General features: G+C 41.5%; 1 protein-coding gene across 1 annotated transcript; it reads left to right on the top strand.

The window, feature by feature from the left end:
• On the top strand, window positions 1–27159 carry klf5l (Kruppel like factor 5 like). Its single transcript, XM_056398113.1, has 4 exons — window positions 1–280; window positions 13280–14207; window positions 15276–15335; window positions 23464–27159. The coding sequence occupies exons 1-4, from the start codon at window positions 140–142 to the stop codon at window positions 23640–23642; spliced, it is 1308 nt and encodes a 435-aa protein (XP_056254088.1). The 5' UTR covers window positions 1–139; the 3' UTR covers window positions 23643–27159.

The following is a 27159-nucleotide window of genomic DNA, read 5'->3' as shown; positions in this document are numbered from 1 at the left end:
GAGCCAGAAAAGAGGGGAGGTCTGTGGAATAACTTCGTAGCTTTCAGCTCCAGTAGGGCGCAGTTAACCTTAAAAAACAGTTTTCTGTGCGTATAAACCAGATTCTGAAAAAGGTATATCTGCTTAGGTGATCATTTTAATGGCAGCGAGTGTAGGATTGGCCATGAATCCGCCGCACACGACAGAAGAAAGGGCGGTTTTCACGCAGCTGAAGCCGGTGAGGATGTCGGGAGCGGACGGCGCCGAGGACGCGTCCGTGTTTGAGGACGTCAAACCCGGGGTGAGAGTCTCTGCCAAACCGCTGTGTAGAGCCGGGCTCTCGGTGAACCAGTGGTCCGGCCTTTCTTTTCATTATATATATATATACCTCCACTCTCTCCTTATACACTGTGCCTGCAGAGGCTGCCTCAGTCAAAATAAAAGGTAGTGTTGAGGATAAATAAAGCTGCTAACAACAGTTAAATTACTGCTGAGCTGCATGTTCCGCACTGTTGTTGTTTTTTTTGCGACTTTTTTGGTCAGGCAGCTTTTACCTGAGAGAAGTAACGGCAGACAAACAGGTTAAAGTCCTACTCTGACACCTGACATTAGAAAACGCAGGTAAAGTTGACCTGTACAATGTGTTTGGAGAAATTAGTGGCAGTTTTGCAGCAAAAAATTATTCAAATTAAACTTTATTCGTAGTTCTGTCTTTGAACGGAATATTGGTTTTTAGTAAAGTTGCTATTGATTTGTATGTTTTTTTTTTAAAAGATATTATTAATGCAGTGGCTCTCACTAACACACAGTCCACTTGTTGTGATAGGCTATCATTACATAATGTAGTCATATATGGATACAGCAAAGGCCATGCAGTCGGTTACTGTTAACATATTTACAGTGTGGGAAAGGGATAACAAATATATTGTAGTTGGCTGTGTCATTAGCTTTGCATTTGTGCTGTGCTGTGTAGTTGCTGTGAACACATTGTGAAGTAAATATCCTGCTTGCTCTAATTATTTTGATTATTACTCTAAAGCCTGATCAGAGAGGAGCTCAGCACATGTTTCCACCTTGAACTGTGAGGGCCATCTCTGCCTGCAGCGGCTGTTCAGTCATGGGGTTTGATCACATGATGGACGATCAGGTTGAAGTTGAATCAAGTCTGCAAAATGGCTTCTTCTCCATCAATCATCGCGCTCCTTTTGTAAATGTCCGTGTCCGAGATGAGTACCCATGAATCCTTGTCACTGTGGTGCCAGAAATGTGCCTGAACGATTCAGGAAGTAGGTCGCACGTCGTTGTATAGCAGTACCTGATTAATGCCAGAAAATAAGGGATGAACAATATTGTATGACCACCTCCTTTTTGTTAAACGTGAACACACCATGATCACAGCAGAGACACGACAGCTGCATTAAAGTTAAATGTCTTTGGGTTGTACGCTGGCCGTGAGCGATCACAACAGAGCGCAAACAGAAACCGGATGCCTTCGGATGGTGCTGAGTTTGGCCTCCTGCCATGTGTTTGGTAAACAGGCAGCAGACCCTCGAGGTCCGAGGCTAAAACTGCTCTGTTCCTCTAAGGGTCCCACGTGACCAGCACTGCAGAGCCCACAGAGGACTCGATGGATGATATGTGGTGGTTCAGTTGTTGGCTTTTATTCTGGTAGCATTGATGCATGTGGGCATGATGCTGTCTTTGTGATGTGTCATACCTGCATGCAACACATTTCACTTCATGTGTGAGTGGGGTGGGCTTAACGCTGTTGACTTCTATGCAAACATGGCAAGAGAGCGGTCACGTGTTGGAGCTGTTTTTGAACTGACTTTATTGGCATGGCCAACTGGATTCTGGTGATGACCAATATCTTGGCAGCAGCCAAACACATGTCAATTTCTTTGTTGCAGGCCTGTTTCAGCCTGAGAGTGCGCCGTGCAACAGGGTTATGCAGAAAAGTATCGATATCGGATCAGACTTGGTCGGCAGATAGTATTATTATTATTTACAATTCAGTTTTAAAGGAGCGAGCCACATCCTCATACAGCTACAATATCAGTGCTGTTGTTATTTTTCATTTATTGTCTCTCCATACCAAGTCATTTTGAGTGAATTCTGATAATGAACTATAGTTAAATTGCCTAGAATTAATCTTTTATTTCAGTTTTCAGTCGCAACAAGGTCTTAAAAAAAGCTCAGCAAAAGTTAGAGTTATATTTAGGAGCTCTTTAAGTTAATGAGTGTAATAAGACGATATCCTGTGTGTTTGGTGGGATGTAGGAAACACTGTGTACCTTCTCTGCCTGTGTGGCTGCAGATAAATGTAGGACAAGATGACTGTCATAAACAGAGAAGTACTTTACAACCTGAATGAACTGGTGCAAGTGTTTGTGGGAATCATCATGTAACGCAGCTGAAAACCTGAACATGATCAGAGCAGGTTTTAGCTGTCAGTCATTGACTTGATTATTATAAGACAAACTCTTGACTTATATACAGTAGTTTTAAATTAACCGCTTTTACAACTTATAATATATTGTTACATAATATGTTGTTAGAAAATATATGTTACAAAACATTCCTTTTCATGACAGTAGTTGGAGCATATCTCTTAAATTCAGGGCCTGTCCCATCTCTGCATGGACACCATCACCTTTCTGCACTCCTTCCTGGCTGAACAAGTATTGAACTGGCACCAAACAAATGTGCAGTATAGAGGAAAAACACCATCTCATCAAAAATCACTTCTGTGATAATGTTCAAAATACTTTCCATTAACTGACAATGACACACACACACACACACACACACACACACACACACACACACACACATACACACCACCATCCAGGATTTTCTTGCCTCTCAAACTTACTGCAGATCTTGCACAGACAACCCTACACCTTTATTAAAAGAAAGGAAAAGATTTTTAGTATGATTTCTAAAAAGAAGAACAGAATTAAAAGGCTATGGTTAAGTTAAGTTGGAGTTATTAAAAGCTGCACCACAGTACACCCTTAGTCCTGATCGTTTCATATGTTCACCAATGTGATTAGTAAGACACGTTAAATAAATCAGTGTAATTTCCTAATTTACTCGCTACTGTTACTTCCTTAATTCCTACGAAGAAAACACTGTTGAAATAATTTTCTATCATAACTGATTTCAGGACAGTTGAGGCTGAGCCAAGGGTAGGTAGACAAGGGAGCTTGGCACGCACACTTGTCTGTAGCTAGCTATAGCGAGTCACCCGTCAAAAATGATCAGATTGTGCGGTTTATTCACTACCAAGCTGCGCAGACATCGAAAAAATGCTGCTCCTCCCTCCGCTTTACGAGCCCCAGTCTTTGTCAACGGGACACAGACACACCCACGAAAATGACAGAAATGAAAGATGTAACGGCAGCTAGTCAAGCTAGCTCGAAGAGACAATACCCTGCTGCCACCACAAGTGGGCAGAAAACTACACAATGAATGCAAAAAGGAGATATCGCCTTCACTTCGGCATCATCGCTGTTTAGGCTTCAACCAGTTAAACACTGATTGTGTTTCTTTGCTTTAAGTGCTTTTTCTCCCATTTCTGGAGGCTGTAACATGCAGTGCTTGGTGTTATGCAAAACATGACTTTGTCGAGAACAAAGAAGTCAGGTTAAGTGAAATAGTCACCCCTCAGGCAAATTAATGCCAACCGCAGCAGAGACGGTTTACCTTACATGCTCCAGCTTCACCATGAAGGTGCATGCAGTCGGTTTCTTAAAACACATTCCACACAGATCACAGTTCACTCCCTGTCCGTCTGCTCCTTTCAGCCTCACTCTCAAGTGTCCAATTCATCTTTTTTCTTCTGCTGTCTATAAGCACAACAGAGAGTTCGGAACTTAATAAACTCTCCCTTTTGTCTTTCCTTTTTGTTTTTCCTCTGAGATATGTCTTTGTGTCATTGTGTTGGTGTTTTTTAAATAGCGCTACACTCAGCCGGTGTCGTGACAGCAGTATGTTGTCCGACCTGTCTGAGCAGGGCCCGCATCTCCATACGCCGCCTCGAGGCAAGAGAGAGGATGATAAAAGCCACGCTCATGAGAAAGTCACAGCAGCAGTGAAAGGTAAAGTCTGCTCAAACAGCAGTCACAGTCGCAGGTTTCGTGCAGTGGGTTTATCTGAGTCTTTTTGTTTTTTCAGACTGGACCAATTAAAGTAGCAGGCAGGCATTGTTGATATAAAGATACTGATTAGTGCACCTTTTTAAAACAGGAGTGGTGGACGCTTCTCTTTCATAACTTCTCTGAAACACTGGAGGAACATGTTTAGGTCACTTCTACATCTGAGGTATTTGGATAGTTTTACAGTAGCAGTTAAAAAAAACATCTGGCCAGAGGCTGTCAATCCAGAAAACCAGATACTTGATTGTTGTGTTGCACAGGAAGCAAAACAGCAGAGCCAGGAATCCCCTTTTTATTGAACCGCAGCGTCATTTATCCACGGAGGTTTAGTCTGTGATGTTGAACAGACATCTCCAGGCTGGAACTGATTAGATTTCCTGGTGAGATACTTGATCTTGTTTCGTCCAATCAAAAGTCTCAAAGCGATATTATCATAGATTTTCAATTCACTGTAATAAAAAAATAAACGGTGAAAAGCTGGGAAGCAGAAGTAGAAACGGTACACGGCTCATTGCGGACTGAATCTGTTCATGTTCCTCAGCTGTAATGGCAGAATAAGTAACTGATATGAAACCAATTTCCAGATTCTTTAGTCATTATATCACTGAGGGGATTCCTGTACGGCTGAGCGTGGACGACATGAGAAGTTACAGAGTAACTTCAATGGCGTACAGATCAAGAGCAAGTTGCCAGTCAAGCCTAATGATTCCTGAAGATCAATAGTCAGATATGGTTTAAACACACTTCTTTCTTTCTTTCTTTTCTTTTTTTTAAACATCCTGGGATTGTTCTGGTTCCTGTCACGTCAACCCTCCATGAGTGAATTTGTTGTACAGCTTTTAGTTTGCCGGCGGACATTTTTTCATGCAGCCAAAGGATGAAATGGTTTTGTTTTTTTTGACTAATGATTTGACTTCCAGCACAAACACATGCAGCCGATTTGCATCTTGTCTGCTGACGAGTCGCAGCTTGCCAGAATGCCACATTGACGAGTGATGGGAAGAAAGAACATGATTAATTTGTTTTGATCGTTCTTGGAGATCGTCAAACATCTGGGAATAATGAGTTTATTTAGACTTTCTTCGTCTTTTTGTCTTGAAAATATAGACTGGATTTGATATCGGAAATTGAGTTTGAGGCAAACAGAGAGTTCCAGCTTTTAACGTAGGGTTTGACTTGAAGTTTAACGTTGTCTGTGAGAGCAGTGAGTTCAATAACCACACTCACACACTCAGATACTTTGGACCGGTTTTGTACCTTTTTTTTTTTTTTTTTTTTTAATTGTCATCAAATATTCAGATATAATCAGAGCAGGGTAATACTTAGGTAAGGTAATAATCACAAGCATGGCTGAAATGGCAGACCTGGGTTAACTTGCCTGTGTTTCAAATTGCTCTTGGCATGGCTCGTTTCATGGTTTTGATTCTCCACCAGAGACCAACAGATCTTAGATCGGACTGGATGTCAAATGTTGTGTTTTAAAAAGTAAAAAAACAGTTGGGCTGGAAAAATAAACATGATTTTTAAAGGGACTGTAACATTAAAGGTCCCATATTGTGTAAAGGTAGATTTCCATGTCTTTTTTTGATTATAAAGCAGGTCTACGTTCAATATTAATACTGTGAAAGTATCAAAGCGCTCAGTCCACAGAGGAATGCACACAGCCTGTATTCTATTTTATTTTATTGCTGCTCTGATTTTATTGCTCTGAAAACAGTTAGCCAATCAGAAGAGAGGCTCTGAGACTCTTCTGATTGGCTCATTGACCTGTTGTTGCTAGAGCTCCAGAGAGAAGCCTGATAAAGGAGATGTAAAACTACATTGAGAGCTTTTGGTACTAAAAACCACAAATATATCTTCTTATGGATGAACACTTACAATAAAAATGTAAAATATATCACATCTGTCCAAAATAACGCCAGCTACCAAAGCAGGTCAAATGTACTCAGGACCATGTAAATACCTTCAGTATAAAACATGAAATCTGATTTTATTGCTGCTTTGAACCTGGATCACATTTCCAAAAGATCGCTGGCTGATAAATAAGATAATAAGTTTTTAAGGTGTCAACCTGATGCATGTGCAAACCCATAACTCATTCTGATCCTCCGGCACAATGTCGGCTTACCAAAAGCAGAGATTCATCATTTGACTCATGCTGTTCTCTGTTCAGGTTGTTTGGTCTGCTGATGTCATCTGTACCCATCATGCCCAGCCGCGTCTCTGTACTAGACAACACACACCGCCCTCAGACAGTCACGTTCTACTGTCATCTAATGCCTGTGGTCTGCAAGCTCGTCTACTGAAGCTGAGAAAGCGCTTTAATGACTGTCACTGTTTACCCTTCATTCGTCTGGAAAAACAGTGAAAATTGTTGTGGTGAACGAAAAACAAAAGGTGAAATCATTTCAAGTTGAGGCAAGAGGCAAGTATCTCTAAGAACAGTTAGATTCTAGATGCAGATGTGTGTCTGCATTATCAACGAAGTAACATCTCTTCCTCCAGTTTCCTCAGGCAGTCTGTGATTTCCATATATAATATAATATAGTTATGCCACTGATTGTTCTAAGGACTCTGTGACATTTGAAATCAAAACACCAGTGGAGGAACTCTGGATCCAGGACTGGAAGTGCCCCCCAGGCCCGACCTGCTCACCCTTACCGCTAGCTAAATTTGAGAAGGACCTTTTCTCTTTTGTGGGACAATATAGAACAAAGAGAGACAAGAAATAAGAGACGGAAATAGACACGTGAGAGCCCATGTGTTAACCTGAATAAGGATATGTCAGTTTCAGTTGTGCCAGGATGACTTATGTTTTCGCAATGATTAACGGCAAGTTTTGAGACTGTATCAGGTGTTTATTCATGTTACGGCTCATTGCAAGTCACAGACCTGGAATGAAAGTGTTTCATAAAGAAACCAACACATTGAGCACAAGTAGAGCTTCTTAGGAAAATCACATATCAAACTTCCTTACTTTTATGGACCAACTGAATTGGCCTGATACTGTCGAGGATTGAAAAATGCCTCGTCATTCGATACCTATTGAGTGACAGAGTTAATCTCATCACCATCAGTGAGCCGATAAACACGCAGCATGCTCGGACCAAGATCTAATAATGCTGCTGATTGGCTGTGTATTTAAACAAACACGTTTTGAGTGTGTAAAGAGACCGAGCCTTAATTTGATGAAATTGGTGAAGAATCTGTGTCGAAGTCAAGGTATCAGTATCTGTATTAAAAGAACAACAATACCCGGCCCTACCCATAATACTGTATGCATAATACATTTAAAGTCTTTATTATCTTTACAACCTACATCATCTACAGCCTTATTATGTAAAATACAGATGAGATAACAGGTTTCACACAATAAACCCAAACATGCTCCACATAAGGTAGCATAAAAAACCATCCAGTGAAAATAGATTAGTTACACCGGCAGCTAAAATCTGAAAAGAGCTGTATATCATCATATATTTAAAGTGGCTGTAACTCGTCCCTTTACTAGTCACTGTGCTGGAAAGCCAAAACAAGCCTCCCTATCTCTCCCTCCATCTGTGGCCATAAAACATCATCTCAGTCTCAAAGGTTTTTATTTAGCTCTGATGACCCCGCCTTGATTCCTGTTCTGTTGATGAACAGCGAGCAGACCAGGGGGCCACGACACTATCAGTCCTATGTTGTTGTTTTTTTTGTCTGTCTTTTTTTTCTTTTTTATGGAGATCCAAAGGCGAACTGGCACCATTTCCCTGCATTCCTCAGAGCCATAAAGGAGAACTGATGTGTAGACACAGCCATTTGTTTTGCAATTACCAGAAGAAGGGGACTAATAAAGATGGCAGAGCTTGTAGCTCGGAGGCTTTTTTGGGTCAGGGGAAGCAGTGTGTGACAGTGACTCGTTTTCTGGAATGGGTAGATGTGGGTTAACAACCTGTTGAGGATTTTATAGATTAATCAATGAACTGAATTCGAGGTGAATAGCAGTGCTAAAAAAAAAAAAAAAGAAAGAAGCAATTAGGCGATGAAACCTCAGTCCTCACTGAGTCTCCCGGGACAGATTTGTGGCAGATTCAGTTCTGATGTGTATAAATCCACCAGCCAGCTTGTGCGTTCAATATGGGACGAGTCCTGATTCGTTTAGAAACATTTGAAATTGGTTATTCTTTGAGAGCATGGGAAGGTGGAAGTTACGGAGATGCCGGTTTGACCTGTGGCGGCCCAGGTTTGGACAAAAATTCAGAAGCGATGATCACAGTTCGGGTCACGTCGGCTTTGGCGGTCATTTGCAAGGTGCCCGCACATGTACAATTTATTTATTTTTGATTTCTGCCGCTGTGTTGAAAAGTGCCAATGTTTCAAAATCATATCAGCTGCTGCTCAACAATAATATAACTTTGTCAGCAAAGTCAGACAAGATTGTGTTGCACGACTGTCTCACGCCAGGTGTTGAGTCTCTGCAGGCTGATTTTTATAATGTCAGGACACTGAATGGAAAATAGTGGCTGTTAGCAGTATGATTTAAAAAAAAAAAACACTTGGACACTCACAGTGTTAAGAATTTTCTCTTTGTCGCAAAGAATGGATGTCACATTGGCGGAAATGTGGAAACTCCCACTCCATCCTATAAACCTGCACAGGGCTGATAAGAGACTTTGTTATCAGGCAGAAGGATTCATAGCAGAGCAGTTGTACATGTCCTCCAATTATTAACTGACTCGGCCTGAAGATATTCAACTCGTCAAGCACATAAACTGATACAGAGACGTTTTGAATTGTAGTTCAACTAGTTTGCTTTGAGGTTGTTTCTTGTTTAATGTATTGAACACGCGCCAAATGAACAAACAGACTTCCAAATGCCAAGAGCCGTTTGAATTGTGACAGAAGTTTACTTTGAAATTTATAGAACTGAACGCTGCAAGTCCTGATCAGAGATTTTCATTTCGGTAGTGGAAAAGGAGGAAGAGCAGGTACTTGCTTTGGTCGGGGACTAATTTTAAATGATTTATGAGCGTTTTAAGATTTTTTTTTTTTTTTTACTCATTGACTTTTTTTTGACAAGAGCTGCAAATTGATCCCATAGATTTCCATGACTTGAGTGAAGTCAGGCGAACTACCGTCCAAGATACCATCACACTGCTCACAGGCACATGAAAAGCTTCAATTTATTTGAACTTTCTGTGTGATACATCCACAAAAAAAAAAGTTTTCTTTTTACATACGTCCCAGAAAAGAGGCTAAAGAGACGACGCATGTAAATCATAGAGCAGCAAGACGCATCAACAGCAGGCCAGCAGCAGACACGGCCAAGGGCACCCACGGGTCATAGCTGCCAGCACCCCAACAGCACAGGACCTGTTTGTGTCCCGTCCTGAGAGGCACACAGGAGCCCTCAGAGGGAACCAAACAGAGAGGCTGTTTTTGTTTTCTCTCCACCCCCCCCCACCCCCCCCAGTAAATACCCAAGACTTAATTTCAGCAAGTGCTCAGATTGCACTGATGACAAGGTGGTGTGAGTTCACCAGCGGTGAACGACGGACGCGCTAGACCCGAGGACAATGAGCACACACACACACACACACACACAGACACACATGCTGAAGCATACACACAGACAAATGCTTGAGAGACACACACGTATTCAAATGTGCAATAAAAAGTAATGTTCAAGAAGAGAAATACACTTTGGGGCAAGATGTTTCAGCTGTTTCTACAGAACAAAATGTGCGGACAGCCAGGATACCTTTGTGATAAACGTTTGTTGTATTGTTTGCCAGAACAATCTGTGCTGACAAACAGGTACAAGAAAGACAGTCGGCCTACTGACTGAAATTAATATCATTAAAAGCAAATTAAAAGGCGTTGTTTTAAAAAGAAAACAAAATGGAAGCCAAGAGTGCAATTATTTACCCAACAACGAAAAGAGGAAGTAAATTTAAAGTGTGTGTGTGTGTGTGTGTGTGTGTGTGTGTGTGTGTGTGTGTGTGTGTGTGTGTGTGTGTGTGTGTGTGTGTGTGTTGACAGTGCTGGCACTTGAAGCAGCGCTGAAACAGGCCTCTCTCCTCTCCTTTGTACCTGTTCAGCTGCTGGACGCGACCTCGGACACATCAGCGCCTCGTTAGGTCATTTGTCCCAAGTCATTTGATTCAGTCCAGGACTCGGATGAACACTCTGGTTTATGATTTCTCTGGAGAGAGCAGTTCGTCCAGTTCAGCTCTGATAACTGACTGATAAGTCACGACAACTCAGAAACAGTTCCTGAAGCTTTGGTAACTCAAAATTTACAGAAATTTAGAAACAAAATATGAAACTAACAAGATTAGATTCATTTAAAGGTCCCATATTTTCCACTTCCTGTGTAATTGAAGTGTTGATCCATAAGAAGATATATTTGTGGTTTTAAGACCCAAAAACCATCTCAGTGTAGTTTCACATCTCTCTCAGGCTTCTCTCTGGAGCAACAACAGGCCAGTGAGCCAATCAGAAGAGAGGAGGCTCTGAGCCGCTCTTTTGCATTAGTCTATAAAGTGGAATGTAATTTATTGTAAGTATGGTAATCAAGTCAGTTGGTTTGAGCTTCGTAGATTCAATTATTTGCTTCCGTTTTTCCCTTTTCATGTCAGTATAATTGAATTTTATTCCATTGTTTCTTGAGCCAGACATTTGACAAAACTTCTCAAGTAACCACTAAAACAAAATTATTAAAAGAATTATCAGTAATTAGTGTCATCAGCTCTGACTAATCAGTTGATTCTTGTGCATCCTGCTTAAATGAAGGTCATTTAAACAAAAATCAGTCAATGGGGGGAAGAAAAAAAAAGTCTGAGGTCAGCCCTCCATGAAACTTGCATGTAGTTCCACAAGTGAAAGCAGTGAGTGTTGTTGTTACGGCAACAATGAACAACGTGTTTGTGGAAGATTTCATTTTTATTTTAGTTTCTTGGAAACGAGCAGCTTCCTGGTCAACGATCAGTGGTAACGTTGAATTCATCTTGATGTTTCATTCAGATTAGTCGTACTATCACTTTCATAATTAGCCGTTCACTCGTTTCCCTCATTTCATTCTCCCTCTCTCTCTCTCTCTCTCCCTCTCCCTCCCTCCCTCTCTCTCTCTCTCTCTCTCTCCCCCCCTCCCTCCCTCTGGTCCTTCCCCCCTCCCTTCATCATTTTTTCTTGTGCTGTGTATCTGTTGTCATTGTGAGGATCAAATTTGTCTGGCAGGTCTATTTTTACCTGACTGTTTAGGTTTCTCTGCCTGTTTCTCATGCCTTCAGCCTTTGTGTTGGTTTTGGCTGGGTGCTTTTCTTCATGCATCAAACCACTTCCATCGGCCACACCCACGGAGGGAACTCTCTGCCTGTTTGTGTGTGTTTGTGTGCCTGTGCATAGTTAAGTTGTGTGTTGGTCAGTTGGTGTGTATCTGCGCCCAACATGCTTCCGCCTTAGAGTGCATGCGTATGCACATTTGCTTTTTTTTTGCATTTCTGTAACATACATTTGTACATACGTTTGTGTGTGTGTGTGTGTGTGTGCGCCTCTCTCTTCTCCTTTGTACCTGTTAGGCTGCTGGACGCGACCTTGGACACATCAGCTCCTCGTTAGGTCATTTGTCCCGTGTGTGTTTGTGTGTGTGTGTGTGTGTGTGTGTGTGTGGTCCCTGCAGCAGAGATTCTTTACTTAACGGCTTGTGCACCTCTAAAGGAGCGACTGTCTGCTTCATAGACTCTGAATGACACACACAAACACATGGACACACGCACACACACACCAGTAAATCACGATGAAGATCACCTGCAATTTATTTTTTAAAACGTTCGGCCTGTCCATTCTTGTTGCTTGAAAAATTTCCACAACTGTCATACAGATAGATCTGAAGCAACTGACCGTTGTGTCTCCCTGGTTACATAAGAAAGCGGCCATACCCGTCATCGTCATCATCATCATGGATTCATTGCACCTTCTCCTCTTTATCACAAATGAAATATCAACCTCCTCACTTTCTGTGTTTCCTGGGAAACAGCTGCTGCACAGTGAGTTTAAATTAACAAGCTTCTACAAAACTAATGTATATTTATATAAAAATGCCCAGGATCGTTACTGCAGTTGCATCATGGTCCCCTATTGATCAGCTGATAAATCACATTAAAGCAAGAGCAATAACACCACTATTAATTCCAGCCATCAACAGTCACCGATCACTGATTAATACATCTCCAAACAAGCAGCAGGTGTTTACTAGTGCAACACAAAGCAGCCCACGAGGCAGCAGGAGTAACATTAGGGGGACAGTTGGTGAAATCCCTCCTCATGTGTGTCCCTGGTCCTGGTCCTGGTCCTGGTCCTGGTCCTGGTCCTGGTCCTGGTCCTGGTCCTGGTCCTGGTCCTGGTCCTGGTCCTGGCTGTTTGATTGTCAGAGCAGTGAGCTCCACTGGGAAACAGGAATGTGAAGTACGGAGGAGGGGAGGCTTTATTTGTGTGTACTAACTGTGGATTGGGTGGAACTGAGCCATGTCACAGCCTCCTTATCACTACGATCTGCAGCACATTAATCTCACACAATAATTACAGTGGTTAAGCAAATACTCGATTTGTGTCGATGTTAAATAAAGATCATATCAAACTGTTGCCACTGAGTCGCCTGCAACTGACCTTTTGGTTCATATTGACATATGTTTACCCATAGATCTGTGCCATGAGATTTTTAACATGAAATGAGATAAAACACCAAACCCTGACAGTGATGGAGCTGCATTTTACTCACTGATAGTTTTCCTGGATTGAAAAGCTAATTCTGTGGAAGCAGTAAGAGTCTCTTTAAATCGCCATTTTTCACCGACTGACAGGGAGGAAATTTATCATGGAAGAGAAAGAGACCAATTCCATTTCTCTCAGACATGCGTTTGTGAGTTTGAACAGCCAGAAAAACCTGGACACGCCTCAGTGTTGGTGATCTAGTTGGCTCGGTCGCCCTGTTTACATGAAAGTGTGCTCGCCTCTGATTGAGAACCGGTTTATGATGCTGCTCTGGTGTTAATTGAAAAGCGTGGTGGGAAATCACTGAGTGAAGATGACAAAGCAGGTTGTACAAAATAAGAAGAATTCCTCTTTTAAAGTTCTCTCTCCTTTTTTATTCTTTTCAGACTCGACTAGAGTTGGACAAATACCTGCCACAGGTCAGCGGTCCTCTCTTGACTTCCACCAGCGACACCGGCGACAAAAAGTACAGGCGAGAGAGCGCCTCCGTCGTCGACGAGTACTTCTCAGAGGACAAACCTTCCGCCCCTTACAGCCTCAACATCAACCTCATCCTTCCCAGCACCACTCACCTCCGCACAGGCCTCTACAGGCCCAACACCAAGACCCTCACGCCCCAGCAGATCAAGACAGAGCCCGGGCTGGAGGTGCCCTGCTCCATCCCCACCACCACCACCCAGGCCTTGCCAGACTTCACCTCCGTCTTCAGCATGCCGCCTGTAGTCAACAATGTTTTCATCAAACCAGACATGAGCTCTGGCGGCGCGGTCAGTGTTGCCGCAGGATCGCAGCAGCAACCGAATTTGGACACAGATCTTCACATCGGACCCCAAGCCCCCCAGCCGCAGGTCTACCACATGCCCATCAGCAGCTGCGCCGACCTCACCATGACTCTGTCGCACACCAGCCCGGCTGGGACACACGGCTCCTCAAACAGCAGGACCATGCTGAACCTCAGCAGCGTCGCGTTGCCGAGGAGCAACGGCAACTACATGATGGCAGAACACCAACTGCCGCAGCACCACGGTTACTACCACGCCCCCGCCAATTCATCCCAGCACACGGCGCCCCACAGCCTGCCGCCCTCACCCCCAAACTCCCAGCCGGGGAGCCCAGATGGCCAGGCGGAGCTGCTCAGCTTAGCGCCCCAACCGCCTCCGTACCAGCAGCTCCTGGGAGAGATGAAGGTGGCGGGGTTGTCCACTCATGCTATGCTGATGACACACGGCCAGGGCGTCCTGACAGGTCCCAAATACAACAGGCGGAACAACCCAGAGCTGGAGAAGAGGAGGATCCACTTCTGTGACTACCAAGGTCTGTGGTTTATTTCTTTTTCACTAAAAAACATGTCACAATCAAACCACCGGGGGCAAGAAACGAGCTGACCTGTCCTGAAATGAAGTTACCTGAATTAATTGGCATTCATTTTTGGGTAGCTGCCACTGCTGTCTTTTGGGGTTAAACGGAAATATATAATACACAACTGTTGCCCAACTTGTTTTTTTTTTTTCTTCTTCTTCTTAATTTCCTGCAACATGTTGGTGACACACTTTCTTTGCACTGTACTCTGAGCACAGAATGCCCGACTGATCATGTGTAGAGGCCCTCAGGCAACATACAAAACAGTATGCAATCCAAGATCTGCACACGCACACACACACACACACACACACACACACACACACACACACACACACACACACACACACACACACACAGTTGACAGCTTGAGCCCTGCGAGAATTCCTGGGCATTAATAACAGTTTGATACACAAATATCTAACTAATGGAAAACAAGTTTGAACATAACCACTCTAATAAGTTGCTTACAAGGGTTTTTTTAACTGTGCCACTGTTGTGTAAATAAACTAAATTACCAGAGAAAAGCACAAATGCAAATCTGACAGTGATGCACTGCCTCTCTCTCACATGCCTGAACACACAGACACACACACACACACACACACACACACACATATCAATACAGGAAAAATAATTGTGCAGAAACAAGATTGCCAGCATGCTTAATATCACAGTGCAAGAGCAGTCGTTTTAATAACTCATTTAGTCTCATATCGGACTTGAAATGTGTCAGTGAGGTGAGATAATTCTGTTTGTTTTCTATGTTGCTAAAGCGTCAGTGCCATGAAACAAGGCAGAGGTTAGGGTTAGAGGCATTATTGGTATGTTTGTCTGATACTCCCCCAAGTCATTCCCTCCACAAACAGTTTGAAATGTTCCAGTTTGGCAAATATGTAGGTTCCTTTTTTTTTTTCCCTCTCGTGTCACACTTTGGTGACCTCTCTGTCAGATGAGCACATTCCCGTTGTCAGTCTGTCTCACGATCTGTGTGATTTATTTATTTATTTATTTTCTTTACAGGCTGCACCAAAGTTTACACAAAGAGCTCCCATCTGAAGGCACACCAGAGGACACACACAGGTGAGAAAACTCTAAATACTGGCGTTTCTTTGCCGTGGTATGTAACCGCACATCAGTGTCCGTCGGCTTCCTGATGAGGGAATCTGAATGGTCAGTTCCTCCTACTTGAATGAGCCACTGGTGGTGAAGCAGTAAAGGAAACAGCTGATGCCAATCAGTTGATTGATTGATTTGAATAGAACTTTTCATACAGGTTAGTGCAGTTCAAAGTGCTTTACAGACTGATCATTTTAAAAGCTATAATTTTATTTACAACAAACAAATAAAAAAAACACCCATAATGAATATTTGATATACAACATAGATACAATAAAATAATTGATTAAAATAAAATGACTAAGGACTAAAAAACATACTTAATTAAAAGCCAGTCTGAAGTGGTACGTGTTGAGTCTACGTTTGTGCGCTCTCAGGTCCTCGGGGAGACTGTTCCAACGGCTCGGAGCATAAAAGATTTTAGTCGGGCACTGCTCCATTCAACGCAGCAGATGATAATCAGGCTGATTTTGGTTCTGATTCACCTTTTGCAACAGTTGCAACAAGTGTCTGGATTTTTCTTTCAGCTTTATATCCTGTGATATGGAAGAAAATCAGGTGCAAAGCTTAACCACAGAGTTACAGCACAGGTCCAGAAAAATCCATTGTTTTGTGTAGGGTTTCTCAAATTTCCAACATAATGAAGATTTATTTGAAGTGTGTGTTTGGCCTTGCATAATTTCAGCTGTAAAATCAGAATTATTCACTCGTTCTGTCCACGTGTCCAAACTAATCCAACCATTCAAACCAGTACCTCTCTCTGTCACTCTCACCTCTCTCACCTCTATACCATTAAGCTCCATGGTCAGCTGGCCTAAGCTTATTTATTTATTTATATGTTGCTTATTTTGTCAAATTGCCAGTTTCGATACACCCAGTAACTAAAATAGAGATGAACACAGACAAAAAGAAACACAACAGAGAAGCAATAGTTTGCTTAAGAGTTTTTGTTTATCCTCCACCATGTTTATACATGCTCATACCTGTCCTCCAAGTCTCCCCAGAGAGAGAGAGAGAGAACAAAAAAAAGGGAGGGAGGGAGGATGAAGGAAAGAGGGGGAAAAAAGGGGGGGGGCACAGTTAAAATAAAGGCCAAACCAGTTACTCCTGCTTTTCAGTCCCTTCAGAGGATGGAGGAGGAGGGTGGGGAGTTTGCAGAAGGAAAGGGGGAAGGCTGGTTTCGATGTGTTGCCCTTCTGTAAGATGAAACCTGTGGATTCCCTGCAGCCTCAGACCTGGATTTTACAGATTTACTTGTGTGATTAACGCCGCAGAGCTCTGGCAGCGTGAAAACAGTGACAGAGAGACAGAGAGAGAATGGATGTACATATAGAAACAGATCTCCCTGTGGTCATAAATAGATAAGATGAGACTTTATGAATGCCAGTGGGGAAGTTGGGTTTGTTGCAACAGCAGCGCAAATGGACTATAAAATATGCAGTGAGAATGGTAAACAAAACAATACAGTGTAGTGTGCTCTTGACAATTTCAACACAGATGTAAATTGTCTGCTGTCGGTTTTAGTTGCTGCTGCACTGTTGCCACGCTCATCCAGGTTTCAACAATAATGTCTTTTTAAAATAAGTTGTTTTTAACATGACATGCCTGGTCGTGTCTTGCATTCAGTTGATGATGACTCATGAGTTGAGCATGTAAAGAAACATTGGGCTGACAATAAAAAATTAACAAAACCCTTACCAGAGTGTGGGCATTGCATAGATCTTTAGTCGTATACTGCTTCTTCTCTCTTTATTCTCAGTATTTTACCTTCAAAGCATGTTTAGACATGGTGATCTGGATAAATCATCTTATCCCATCTCTTTCACTCCAACTTGGTTCATTTCCTATCGCTCAAACAGACAGCCCACTTTTGATAAGGGTTATCCTGCATCCTCGGATCTGTGGAGTGCCTCAAGGCTCTGTACTAGGTCCCTTTTTTATTCTATTTCTAGTGTATGTACTTCCTCCCAGATAAATTTTGCGCACTGAACTCATCTTAAATGAATAATCAGTTTTAGACCTTACATTAAACCTAGTACCCTAAATTGAGAAGATTATATTTTATTCCAAACTCACCTTTTAAAAATGATTCATGCTTTATCTTTGTCAGAGTCAATCAGTGCAGCTCTCTGTTTGCCTACGTGAGTGGTGAAGCCTGTTCACACCTTCAACTCATACAGAATACGGCAGCCAATCTCCTATCCACAGCAAATATTGAAGATAACATAACTAACATTAAAGCCTCTTTACATCAGCAGTCCGTTGAGTTGCCCCAACATTATCATAACCTCTTAATCTGACCTGAAAACCTGTGCTTTCTCAGATACTCACTGTGTTTGCACACACTGATGGACAGTCATCGGCGGGTGTGCAGATACAATAGGGTCTTCATGTATTCATTGGAGTCGGATTATAGAATTTGAAGGATAATAGAGAAACAAACATTTTCAAAACTTGACTAATGACTACACTTAATTGTGATTAAACACCTGTGTGTGTGTGTGTGTGTGTGTGTGTGTGTGTGTGTGTGTGTGTGTGTGTGTGTGTGTGTGTGTGTGTGTGTGTGTGTGTGTACCATGCAGTTTTCTGTTGAACAACCAGAAGGCACATTTTCAATTCCCTTACCGATGTCATTATATTTCCGTACATGTTACATTAACATTCATGTGTCAGTCAACAATCTTTGATCTGAACCCTCATCCCTGATCTATGTCTGTTGCAGTTCACTGGAAGAGAGATGAGAGAGTTTTGTTTTCGTGCTTGTTTTTTTTTTTTCATCTTAAGGTAACAGTATCAGGAAGTTGTATGATTGTATGTGTGTCAGCACGTACATATGTACAAATCATCATTATAGAGCAGTCATCTTTTAACAAGGTTTTCCTTAGAAATAAAGTCATAGTTTAGTTTTTTTCAAGTCAAGTGTTAATCTTGGTCAGGGTTGGATGCTGCTGTGGCTCATTGATATGCACTGTTTCCTAACAACAAGAAGGCCCTGGGATTGAAATCCTCCATGAGTGTAGTTTGTATTTTCAGATATTTCCTTTCCGACCACAAGTCAAAGGCATGCAGGTTAAGTTGCCTGGAAACTCCAAATTAGCGTGAATGTATCTGCATGTGTACCCTGGCACACAGTGCATGCTGGGACTGATACTCAGCTTGCATGAGATACGTGGTTAAAGAGTTTGAAGTATGTGTGTCGTACTAGAATCCTCCACATGAGTTTCGTTAGCTTCAGTTTACTTTGAAAGGTCCCATTATTTACACTTTTCCTGTTTTTTCCACTTTTAACAGTTGATCCATAAGAAGATATATTTGTGGTTTTAAGAACTAGAAATCATCATCTAAATGTAGTTTTACATCTCCTCTCTCAGGCTTCTCAGGCTCAACAACAGGTCAGTGAGCCAATCAGAAGAGAGGCGGCTCTGAGCCTCTGTGATTGAGGCATGAACCACATGTGAGCTGTTGTTGAAGTCCATCACTACCTGCTGTCATTTGTTATCATTACAATCTGCCCTCCCACTGGTACGGGGGGGGGGGCGGCAACCTTGACCGTGGCCCTAGTGGCCATTTGAGCTCTGCACATTGAATTGTGTTTGTGTGTGTACATGTGTGTTTGTACGTGTGTGTATGGAAAGGGTAGAGTGCTATCAGGCTGATTAGGGAACCCTCCAGCCCTCTTCACAAACACTCACTGAGCTGATAAAGCTGAGAGGTCCACAAAGAGTTTATGGGCGTCCTGGAGGCCTGAAAGTGTTTGCTCTTTGACTCAGTAAAACCAGAGATGGTATTAAAATGGTTTGATTACACTCCTGATATATTATACTAGATTGGGCATAGTCATTCGTGGCACGAATGGTTTCAAGTTGAAAAAATAAGATGTGGTTGGAAAAATCTATAGTTGCTCCTCAGGTATTTTTATCTCTCTTATCAGTTCATTTGTAGTAGTGATGGATGACCTTTTAAGAGAGGTTGGAAACATGTTGATATATCTGCTGTTATTCCTGAACTTCATACTCTTTACTCTCGGTTGTATTTAGAAAACAAAATTAAGTTTAAGTTCAAGCGAATTCCTGAGTCATTCTGAGTAAGACCATCAACTACATGCCTTTATTTGAAATGTAAATAGACTAAAAGGTGCCATATCCTGTCAAAGAGTAGTTATCAATGGACAAAAATAGTGCTCTCTTTTATCTTTTTTTTTTCTTGTAAAGTGATAATGTTCTTTCAGGTTTTCCATGAGTAGATCAACCAAGTACAATTTTACTAAAGAGAACTTTTAAAAATTAAAAAATAAGATAAATCTGAGGAGACAAACTTATTACATTTTCTGGATCCTGCCTCATTTTATTTTCATTTGAAAGCTGTAAGCAACTGGTTTTACATGCAGCAGGTTCAGGGTGTCAGGGAGACTTGAAGCCTCCTATAGAGTAAATATAAATATATATGTTCCTCATAAAGCACACAGCAGCCTGACAGAGGCTGTTTTGTCCCAGAGTAATTGATGTGCTGTTGCAGTTACACCGCCTGTACCTTGAGTGTGTGTTTTGTTGTGTTTGTGCGTCTGAGACCGAGTGTTTTTCCGTTACGATTTATGACACGGTCGTACTTGCATTAATTATATACGTGTGTGTCTGTGTGTGTTTGAGAGAGAAAATAATGGGTTGGCCGTTTTCTAATCAGCCACCTGATCAAACAGCTGCTGTCCGTTGTGCACAAATGCCTGTAAAGGCTTTTGAGAAGCCCCCTGATGACATCATAGACACTGTTCCCCAGTGATCATAAGTACGCAATAAACATTCAATTTTACATCTTTTTCACAGGAAAAAGTGCACACAGCTAAAAATCACTGCACAGCCAGTAAGTTTACACTCAAATATTTCCAAAATTAAATTGTAAAAGAATTTTTTTCATTTTTTGAGGATGAATAACATGTTCTTAAAACTTCAGTTTTTCCACTTAACGTCATAATACAAGACGAGTGTTTGAAAATGAATCTATCTTAAAGACAATCTGTGGAAAAAGCTCAGTTTTAGCTGGTTGGTCAAACACTGTGGATCTGTGGAATTAAAGAGTGAATTTGATGTCAGTGTTTTTCACCAGGTAATAAATTGACCAACTTAAATTTTGCTAAAACTTAACGTTCTCCTTTTAGATTAGAGGAAAATGAAATCACGTGAGGATGGATTGCAGGGGGGGTTTCACCCGACCTTTTGGCAGCTTGTTTAGGAATATATACCAGTCAAGAGTTTGTTCTGTGTGTGTTATGTGTCGTATTTCACCGGCCTGTTTGCTCGCCCTCGACGATATAAGTCAGACAGAGAGAGAGAGAGAGAGAGAGGCGGCTGTGCTTTTGACCCCGGCAGTGAAGCTATAGAGCAAAACCAAACACACCTGTGGGTTGAGAGCCTCAGCCTTTTATATGGAGACTTTTGTACTCCGCCTCGACACACACATCAGGAGCGGTTCACTCTGGAAACAGGATATTGTCCAAATAGTAGGCTGGAGTGCTCCTGAGCCTCTGATGTGGGGTTTAGGTGCTTGTTGGATTAATAAAAGACTAATCAGGTTTAATTGTGTGGGGATAAAGGGGAAGGTTATCCATGGTGCCCCAAAAATCTCTTTATAAGCCATTAACATGTTTACACTAAAACTACATGTTTTCTTTTTTTTGAAATGGTTGTTGGACTGTTGAAGATGACATAGCAGCAGAAATAACATTTCAAGAGGCAAAACGCAAAACCACGTGAATGAAGCCTTTCTGTTAATCCTTATTTTTTTCTTCTCATTTATTGTCACCTGCCCCCCCCCCCCCCCCCCCCCCTGCTCTTTGGACCCCTTGCTTTGCTAATGGCTGTCACTAAATGATTGATGGCCAATAGCAGAAGCTATCTAATCAGCGCTAACAGGGCCTATGCTGGTAATGAGCGCTTAATGACCCAAACGACCGAGGACAGTAACACTCCCTCAAATCTGGCTCATAGAAAAGTTTCCTCAAGGATTTTCTGCCAAGGACACGACTTAGAAATGACGTTTTGTGGCATTAAAAGTCCACAGGATAACATGCAAGTCCAAAATAAAAGCATACTTCTTGAAAAAGATGTAGGACACTGAGCAAACATTACAAAAAGAAAACCAAGAATTATTCTAAATGTTGAATAAACCAATGATAAGTCCAGACTGGATCCTTCATATCCTGGAATGATGATTTTTCCAGAAATAGAATGAATAGACATGAACTCTCTGGAAAGAATAAAAAACCGCAGTTTGAGGAATCTGGCTTCTGTGGAGTTTGATTGTTTAGCTATCTCCTTTTCAGTTTTGTTTGTGCTCATGCCTCACATTGATTCCCAGACATTAATTTCAACCTCAGCTATGAAAGATGACATTTTTTCCTCGTTGCACGCATACCAGCCTATTCAACAGAGCTTTTCGTCTTTGTTGATGATTAGCTCGCTGTTCAGCAATAGCACGTTGTGGCACAGCAGAGAAATGCCAATGTTTGGGTGGGGTTAGGGTAAGCGTTGTGTTAAATGTACTCGTTATTGTTCAGTACTTTGAATTCCCATTTTTCCCATTTTCTCTTTTTGTACCTTCTCATCCAAAACCAGCTTATAATTATAAAACAGTGGGATATGATTTATTTCTTAGATGAGCAACAGCACAGATACAATGAGCAAATGGAAGCGTTGAACATATATTTTGTTATTTGTCAAAGTTTTACTCTAAAACAATGATTATTATATGAAACAAAGGTTTCCTTTTTAAAGGTCCACCAGTCAATATTTCTTAAAGGTACACACACACACACACACACACACACACACACGCACACACCTGGCATATTGGCAATTACACGAGTGAGCAGGAAATTCATAAGGTAAGACATTAGATCCCTTCTCAGTAATTTCACATAGCAAACATCTTGCAGCTGTGATGGTGTGTTTAGAAATCCTGTGACTTTTGTTTGTGAATGAAACAACGTCGTCCTCTGTTCATTCATGTAAAGACATGAGGAGAAAATTTTTCTTCTTCCCTTCCTCACTTTTTTTTTCAGTATTAAGGAAAGTGTGTGTGTGTGTGTGTGTGTGTGTGCGTGCGTGTGTGTGTGTGTGTGTGTGTGTGTGTGGCACCTGACCCAGTAGTTGATCCCATTGTGTCAGATAGCACACCATGCAATTTTATCTCGCCATTCAGCTTCATGGAAAAGAGCGCAGTGTTTACAGGAGGGAGCCGTGAAAACCACAAGCATACAGCGTCTCGCCCCCACGGCTAACTGCCATTTAAAAATGCCTAAATACTGATAACCCCCACACATGTTGTCACTCACACTTTCTGCTTTAACTGATGTGTTTTCTGGTGAAATGACATTATCTTCACAACTTCATTTACAAAGTGATTCCTTTCATCAAATAATGTCGGTCGACATCAGTACAGCGATCCAACAGGGCAGGAATAGACAGGTTGGCAAAACTGCAAAAATAAGACCTAGGATGTGAAACAAAAACGTGTCAATCAGGAGAGACTTATAAGAGGAATGAAAAGCAAACAAAGAATTTGAAGAAAGATTAAATCTATTATCAACAGCAAGAGTAGACTTTGGCGCTTAGACTTAAGCACGGAGTTCGAAGGTTGGGACGTCTTTAGGTGAGGGAAACTTCAGATTGGAGGGTTTCGACACAGTTTATAGGAAGTTACTGAAAAGCACTCGTCTCCTTTGTCAGAAAATCTCATTCAGAAGAATATAACCAAGGAGGTTGTGAAAAGTTTCATTAACATGCAATGTTGTGTTTGACTAGAAATAAAACCATCACATATTCTGTATGTTTCATGTAAGAAATACAGGCATTTTGTTGTTGCTTAACATATATACAAAGCCTCCAGTATGGTCTTTAGAATTAGTTTTGACTGCCCTTGTGATGTTACCTGGACTAATGAACTGGACACCTGCTGGATGTGAATCTGGCAAATCTTGGAAATAACATTGAAGAAGAAATATAAAGATATTAAGAAAAAGAAACAAAAAATGATATTTTTATTGAAAGAAAATGCTCTGTTCGTTGCTAACACCTCTGTCCTCTTCTCTGTCTTGCAGGTGAGAAGCCGTACCGTTGCACATGGGATAACTGCGACTGGCGTTTCGCCCGGTCAGACGAGCTCACCAGACACTACCGGAAACACACCGGGGCCAAACCCTTCAAGTGCATCGCCTGCAGCCGCTGCTTCTCCCGCTCTGACCACCTGGCCCTGCACATGAAGCGTCACCAGAACTAGCACGGACACACCTGTGTGTGTGTGTGTGTGTGTGTGTGTGTGTGTGTATATATAAAAATATATATACAATCACACACAAAGAGTTCAGTATCCAAACATGACAGCCACCTGAACCTAACACCTTTAATCAAGAACAGATAAAGAACCAAAATCATCCCTGCGTGCCCGTCTTTACTCTGGTGCTCCTTGCTAACATAAGCCGAGTGATGGTTGGCATCTAGCAGTATCCAAAGGTTGTTATACACAGGTAGATATTTTTGGACAGGTGAGAAGCTTGTGAGGAAGGATCACATCCTTATTGATGCACCTACTTGTTGGTCAGGGTCTAGATTGTTCAGTGGATGGATTATGGGAGATACAGTGAGTTGTCTCCTCTTCCTCTCTGGCGGGTGAAAAGAGGATCGAGGTGTAACAGGGAGAGTGTGGTAAACACTGGGAATCAAAAATAAAAAAAAAAACTAAAGGTGATACAGGCGAACTGGCCTGTGATGTAATTACCTGCCCTGTTGTCCAATCAGCATTTATGGAAACAGGGAAATTATGTCCATTGCGAACATAACATGGCTGTATAGCATGCAAAATGTCGTGCTGTTTAGCTTTAGAGCTTCTCCAGGTTCTCATTTTCCCCTGTGTGAGATAGTGCTGATCACCTGCTATCGGTCAACACGGTGTTTGCCGAGGTCTCAACACCAGAGCTAATCATCTACCAGGGACTCAGAGATGATTTTGGTGTTCCCATCTCTGAACAGTTGAGGTGTGTTGATTTAAAACATGCACTAGTCCAGCTCATATACATACATCCATGTTCACATACACACTTTACATTCATTACTTCCTACAAAAACTGCAGTCACTGGAACTGCAGTATGGATCTGAGACTCCTTCTTAACACATCCTGGACACACTGTGTTGTCCCTACAAATCTGCTGCCAACTTCTTCACCATCAGCACTGTCCTGTCGCCATCTTTTTCCATTTTGAGGTATGAACTTTCAAGGAGAGGTGGAAATGCCTCTGTAAATATTTGTTTATAAGTGTGCATATGTGTGTCTGAGAATACAACGAATGTATTGAGATTATACTTGACATCTTTTTTTCGTTTTTCTTTTTTTTTACATTGAATGTTAATATGAGTAATATTCCATCTTGAAACTTCCTTGCGATTTGCCTCCCTGTAAGGGCCTCAAAAAAAAAAAGTATAAACAAATAATAACAGACACAATCAGAGAACTCTCCATGGAAAAAGTTAACGATCGCCTTGCGTAATACCTGTAGTAATACCTGTCGAGCTCAGAGCAACTTGCCAATGTTTGTATCCATGACATTACCCGTTGCCAGGGTGACCAACCTCCTTTGATGACGGTTTGCGGTGTGCTTGCAGTTTCTATTCAGCTCTGTTTTTATCCCCACTTTTTTTTTTCTCTCTCTCTCTCTCTCTCTCCCGTATTTGTTCAACACTTCAGCTAAAGAAAGGCAGAGATGGGTGGATAGACTTCTTATGTAATCATTCCTGATTGTGGTGAATTAGACTCTCACAGATTGAAAAGGCAGTCCTGTTAAGCAGATGAACGGCAGGTTAACGTGAACTCGGTTGCATGACATTACCTGGTACATTGCGGCCCCTGCATTCTTTATGGGTTTAAGGAAGTCTTCTCCTCCAGCTGGGAATGCCCACACATTTTTGTGCAGTGTTGTAGCAGTAACATTTGCCAACAAAAGGATTCACAAGATGAAAAAAAAATGCTGCACAGTACAAAGAGTTTCATTCTGTGAACTGAAACTGTCATTACGGGGGGGAAATATAACCAAGGAATGGTTTGAGAATTTGATAAAATAATATATTTACCAACTGCATGATCAACTTTATAGTTTAGAGGAATTGACAGTCATCAACCACCTTTTCTCTTTTTGGACAGAGATACAAACAGTTTGAAAATAGTGTTGAATCTAAACCTTTCCAGGGTAGGGCCTGTGTATATTCTCATTTGTCCAGGTCATAGTATCCTAAAGGAGTTTTTTTAAATCGAAAACAACTGGACTAGGTTATTTGTCTGGGAAGACGTTTCACCTCTCATCCAAGAGGCTTCATCAGTTCGTGTATCTGACCAGGCTAGGACTGGTCCTACTTTCTGGTGTGGAGACCCAGGTATTTAACCTCTTGTGGGCGTTCACAAGGATGATGACTTTCCAGGGTAAACAGGTTATTAAAAAGTCCTTTATAACAACTACTATATAACAAGTATTTACTCTTCCAGCTTTTGGACAAAGTTAAAGCTTCAGCTACAACAGCAAACCAATGCAAACGTGACACTTTTCCAGACAGCTGTCAGAACAATGATTGAATTTTTAACGTCTTCCAGTGGACATTGTTTAGGGATCAGTAACATGAAGTCCACAGAAATCAGTCCACAGTCTCCACTGATCAGAGGCAGTGAAGTTATTGTGGTTTGATATTTAATCAGTCAACTGAATCAAACATAAACCACTAATTGAATTAAATCTTTGATGTTGAGGCCCCCTACCTGATCTCACCTTAGACTCTTTTCTTCTGTCTTCTCCTCTTTTCTAGCGCTTCACTGTGAGTAAGAATAATAAGTTAACACAAGATGTGCAGCCTCAGTGACATGGTGCATGTTAAAGTACATAATGTTTGTACAAGTGATGTCATGTCGTCTCTAATGTCATTCAAGCACGTCATGGAACTGGATTGTAATTCATCCAAAAACTAGCTCCTTCATGTATTGCATGACATTTATCCACGAAGGGAACCTGTTCAATTATTGTCAGACCAGTTCTACACCTATTGAAATGTGCCACCTATGGAAATGGAAAATAACAGCAGCAGCACTTTGTAACAGAAAATCTAAAATGCATTCGCACTGTCACAACTGGGGGGGGGACTCCCATTGTGATACTTGTTTCCTGTAGGTGGCACATTACTGTTTAAATTGAAGCAGCTGCTACTCTCCATGCCAGTAGATGGTGCAGATCAGATCACGGGAACATGCCATGGCGACTGAGGCTGTAGGATCCACCCACTTTGAACTTCACAGAGGTTAAAACAAGCATGAAGCATTGATCGCCTGATCTCTGTTTACCTACAGGAAACACCATCCTGTTATTTCAAAAACTATTATTGCTTTATTCTTTATTCCCAAGGAAACAAGTTCTCTTTCAAGGAGGGAGCACTGACCACCCACTGTGTACATAACTGTAGTTTTAGTTTCAACAGAAGACTTTGTAAATATTTGTTTGGTTTTATTTCCTATAATAATATTAATATTTGTTTGTTTTTTTCTTTTTTAACTAATGGGATTTTAGATCAGTTTTATGTGAACGCCTGTTTAATTTTTTTTGGTTTTTTGATACGTTGTGTGTAAGAGAATTTATCAGTTTATGTAAGATTAATAAGAACAACAATGTTTTGTTTGTTTTTTTTCTGTTTGTTGAAGATGCTTCAATGAGATAATAAAAGGATTCATAAAATAATAATGGATTGTTGTCTTGTTTCTTTTATC

This window comes from Seriola aureovittata, chromosome 15, assembly GCF_021018895.1.
Source record: "Seriola aureovittata isolate HTS-2021-v1 ecotype China chromosome 15, ASM2101889v1, whole genome shotgun sequence".
Classification (NCBI taxonomy): Eukaryota; Metazoa; Chordata; class Actinopteri; order Carangiformes; family Carangidae; genus Seriola; species Seriola aureovittata.
This window is presented reverse-complemented; position numbering and strand designations above follow the sequence as displayed.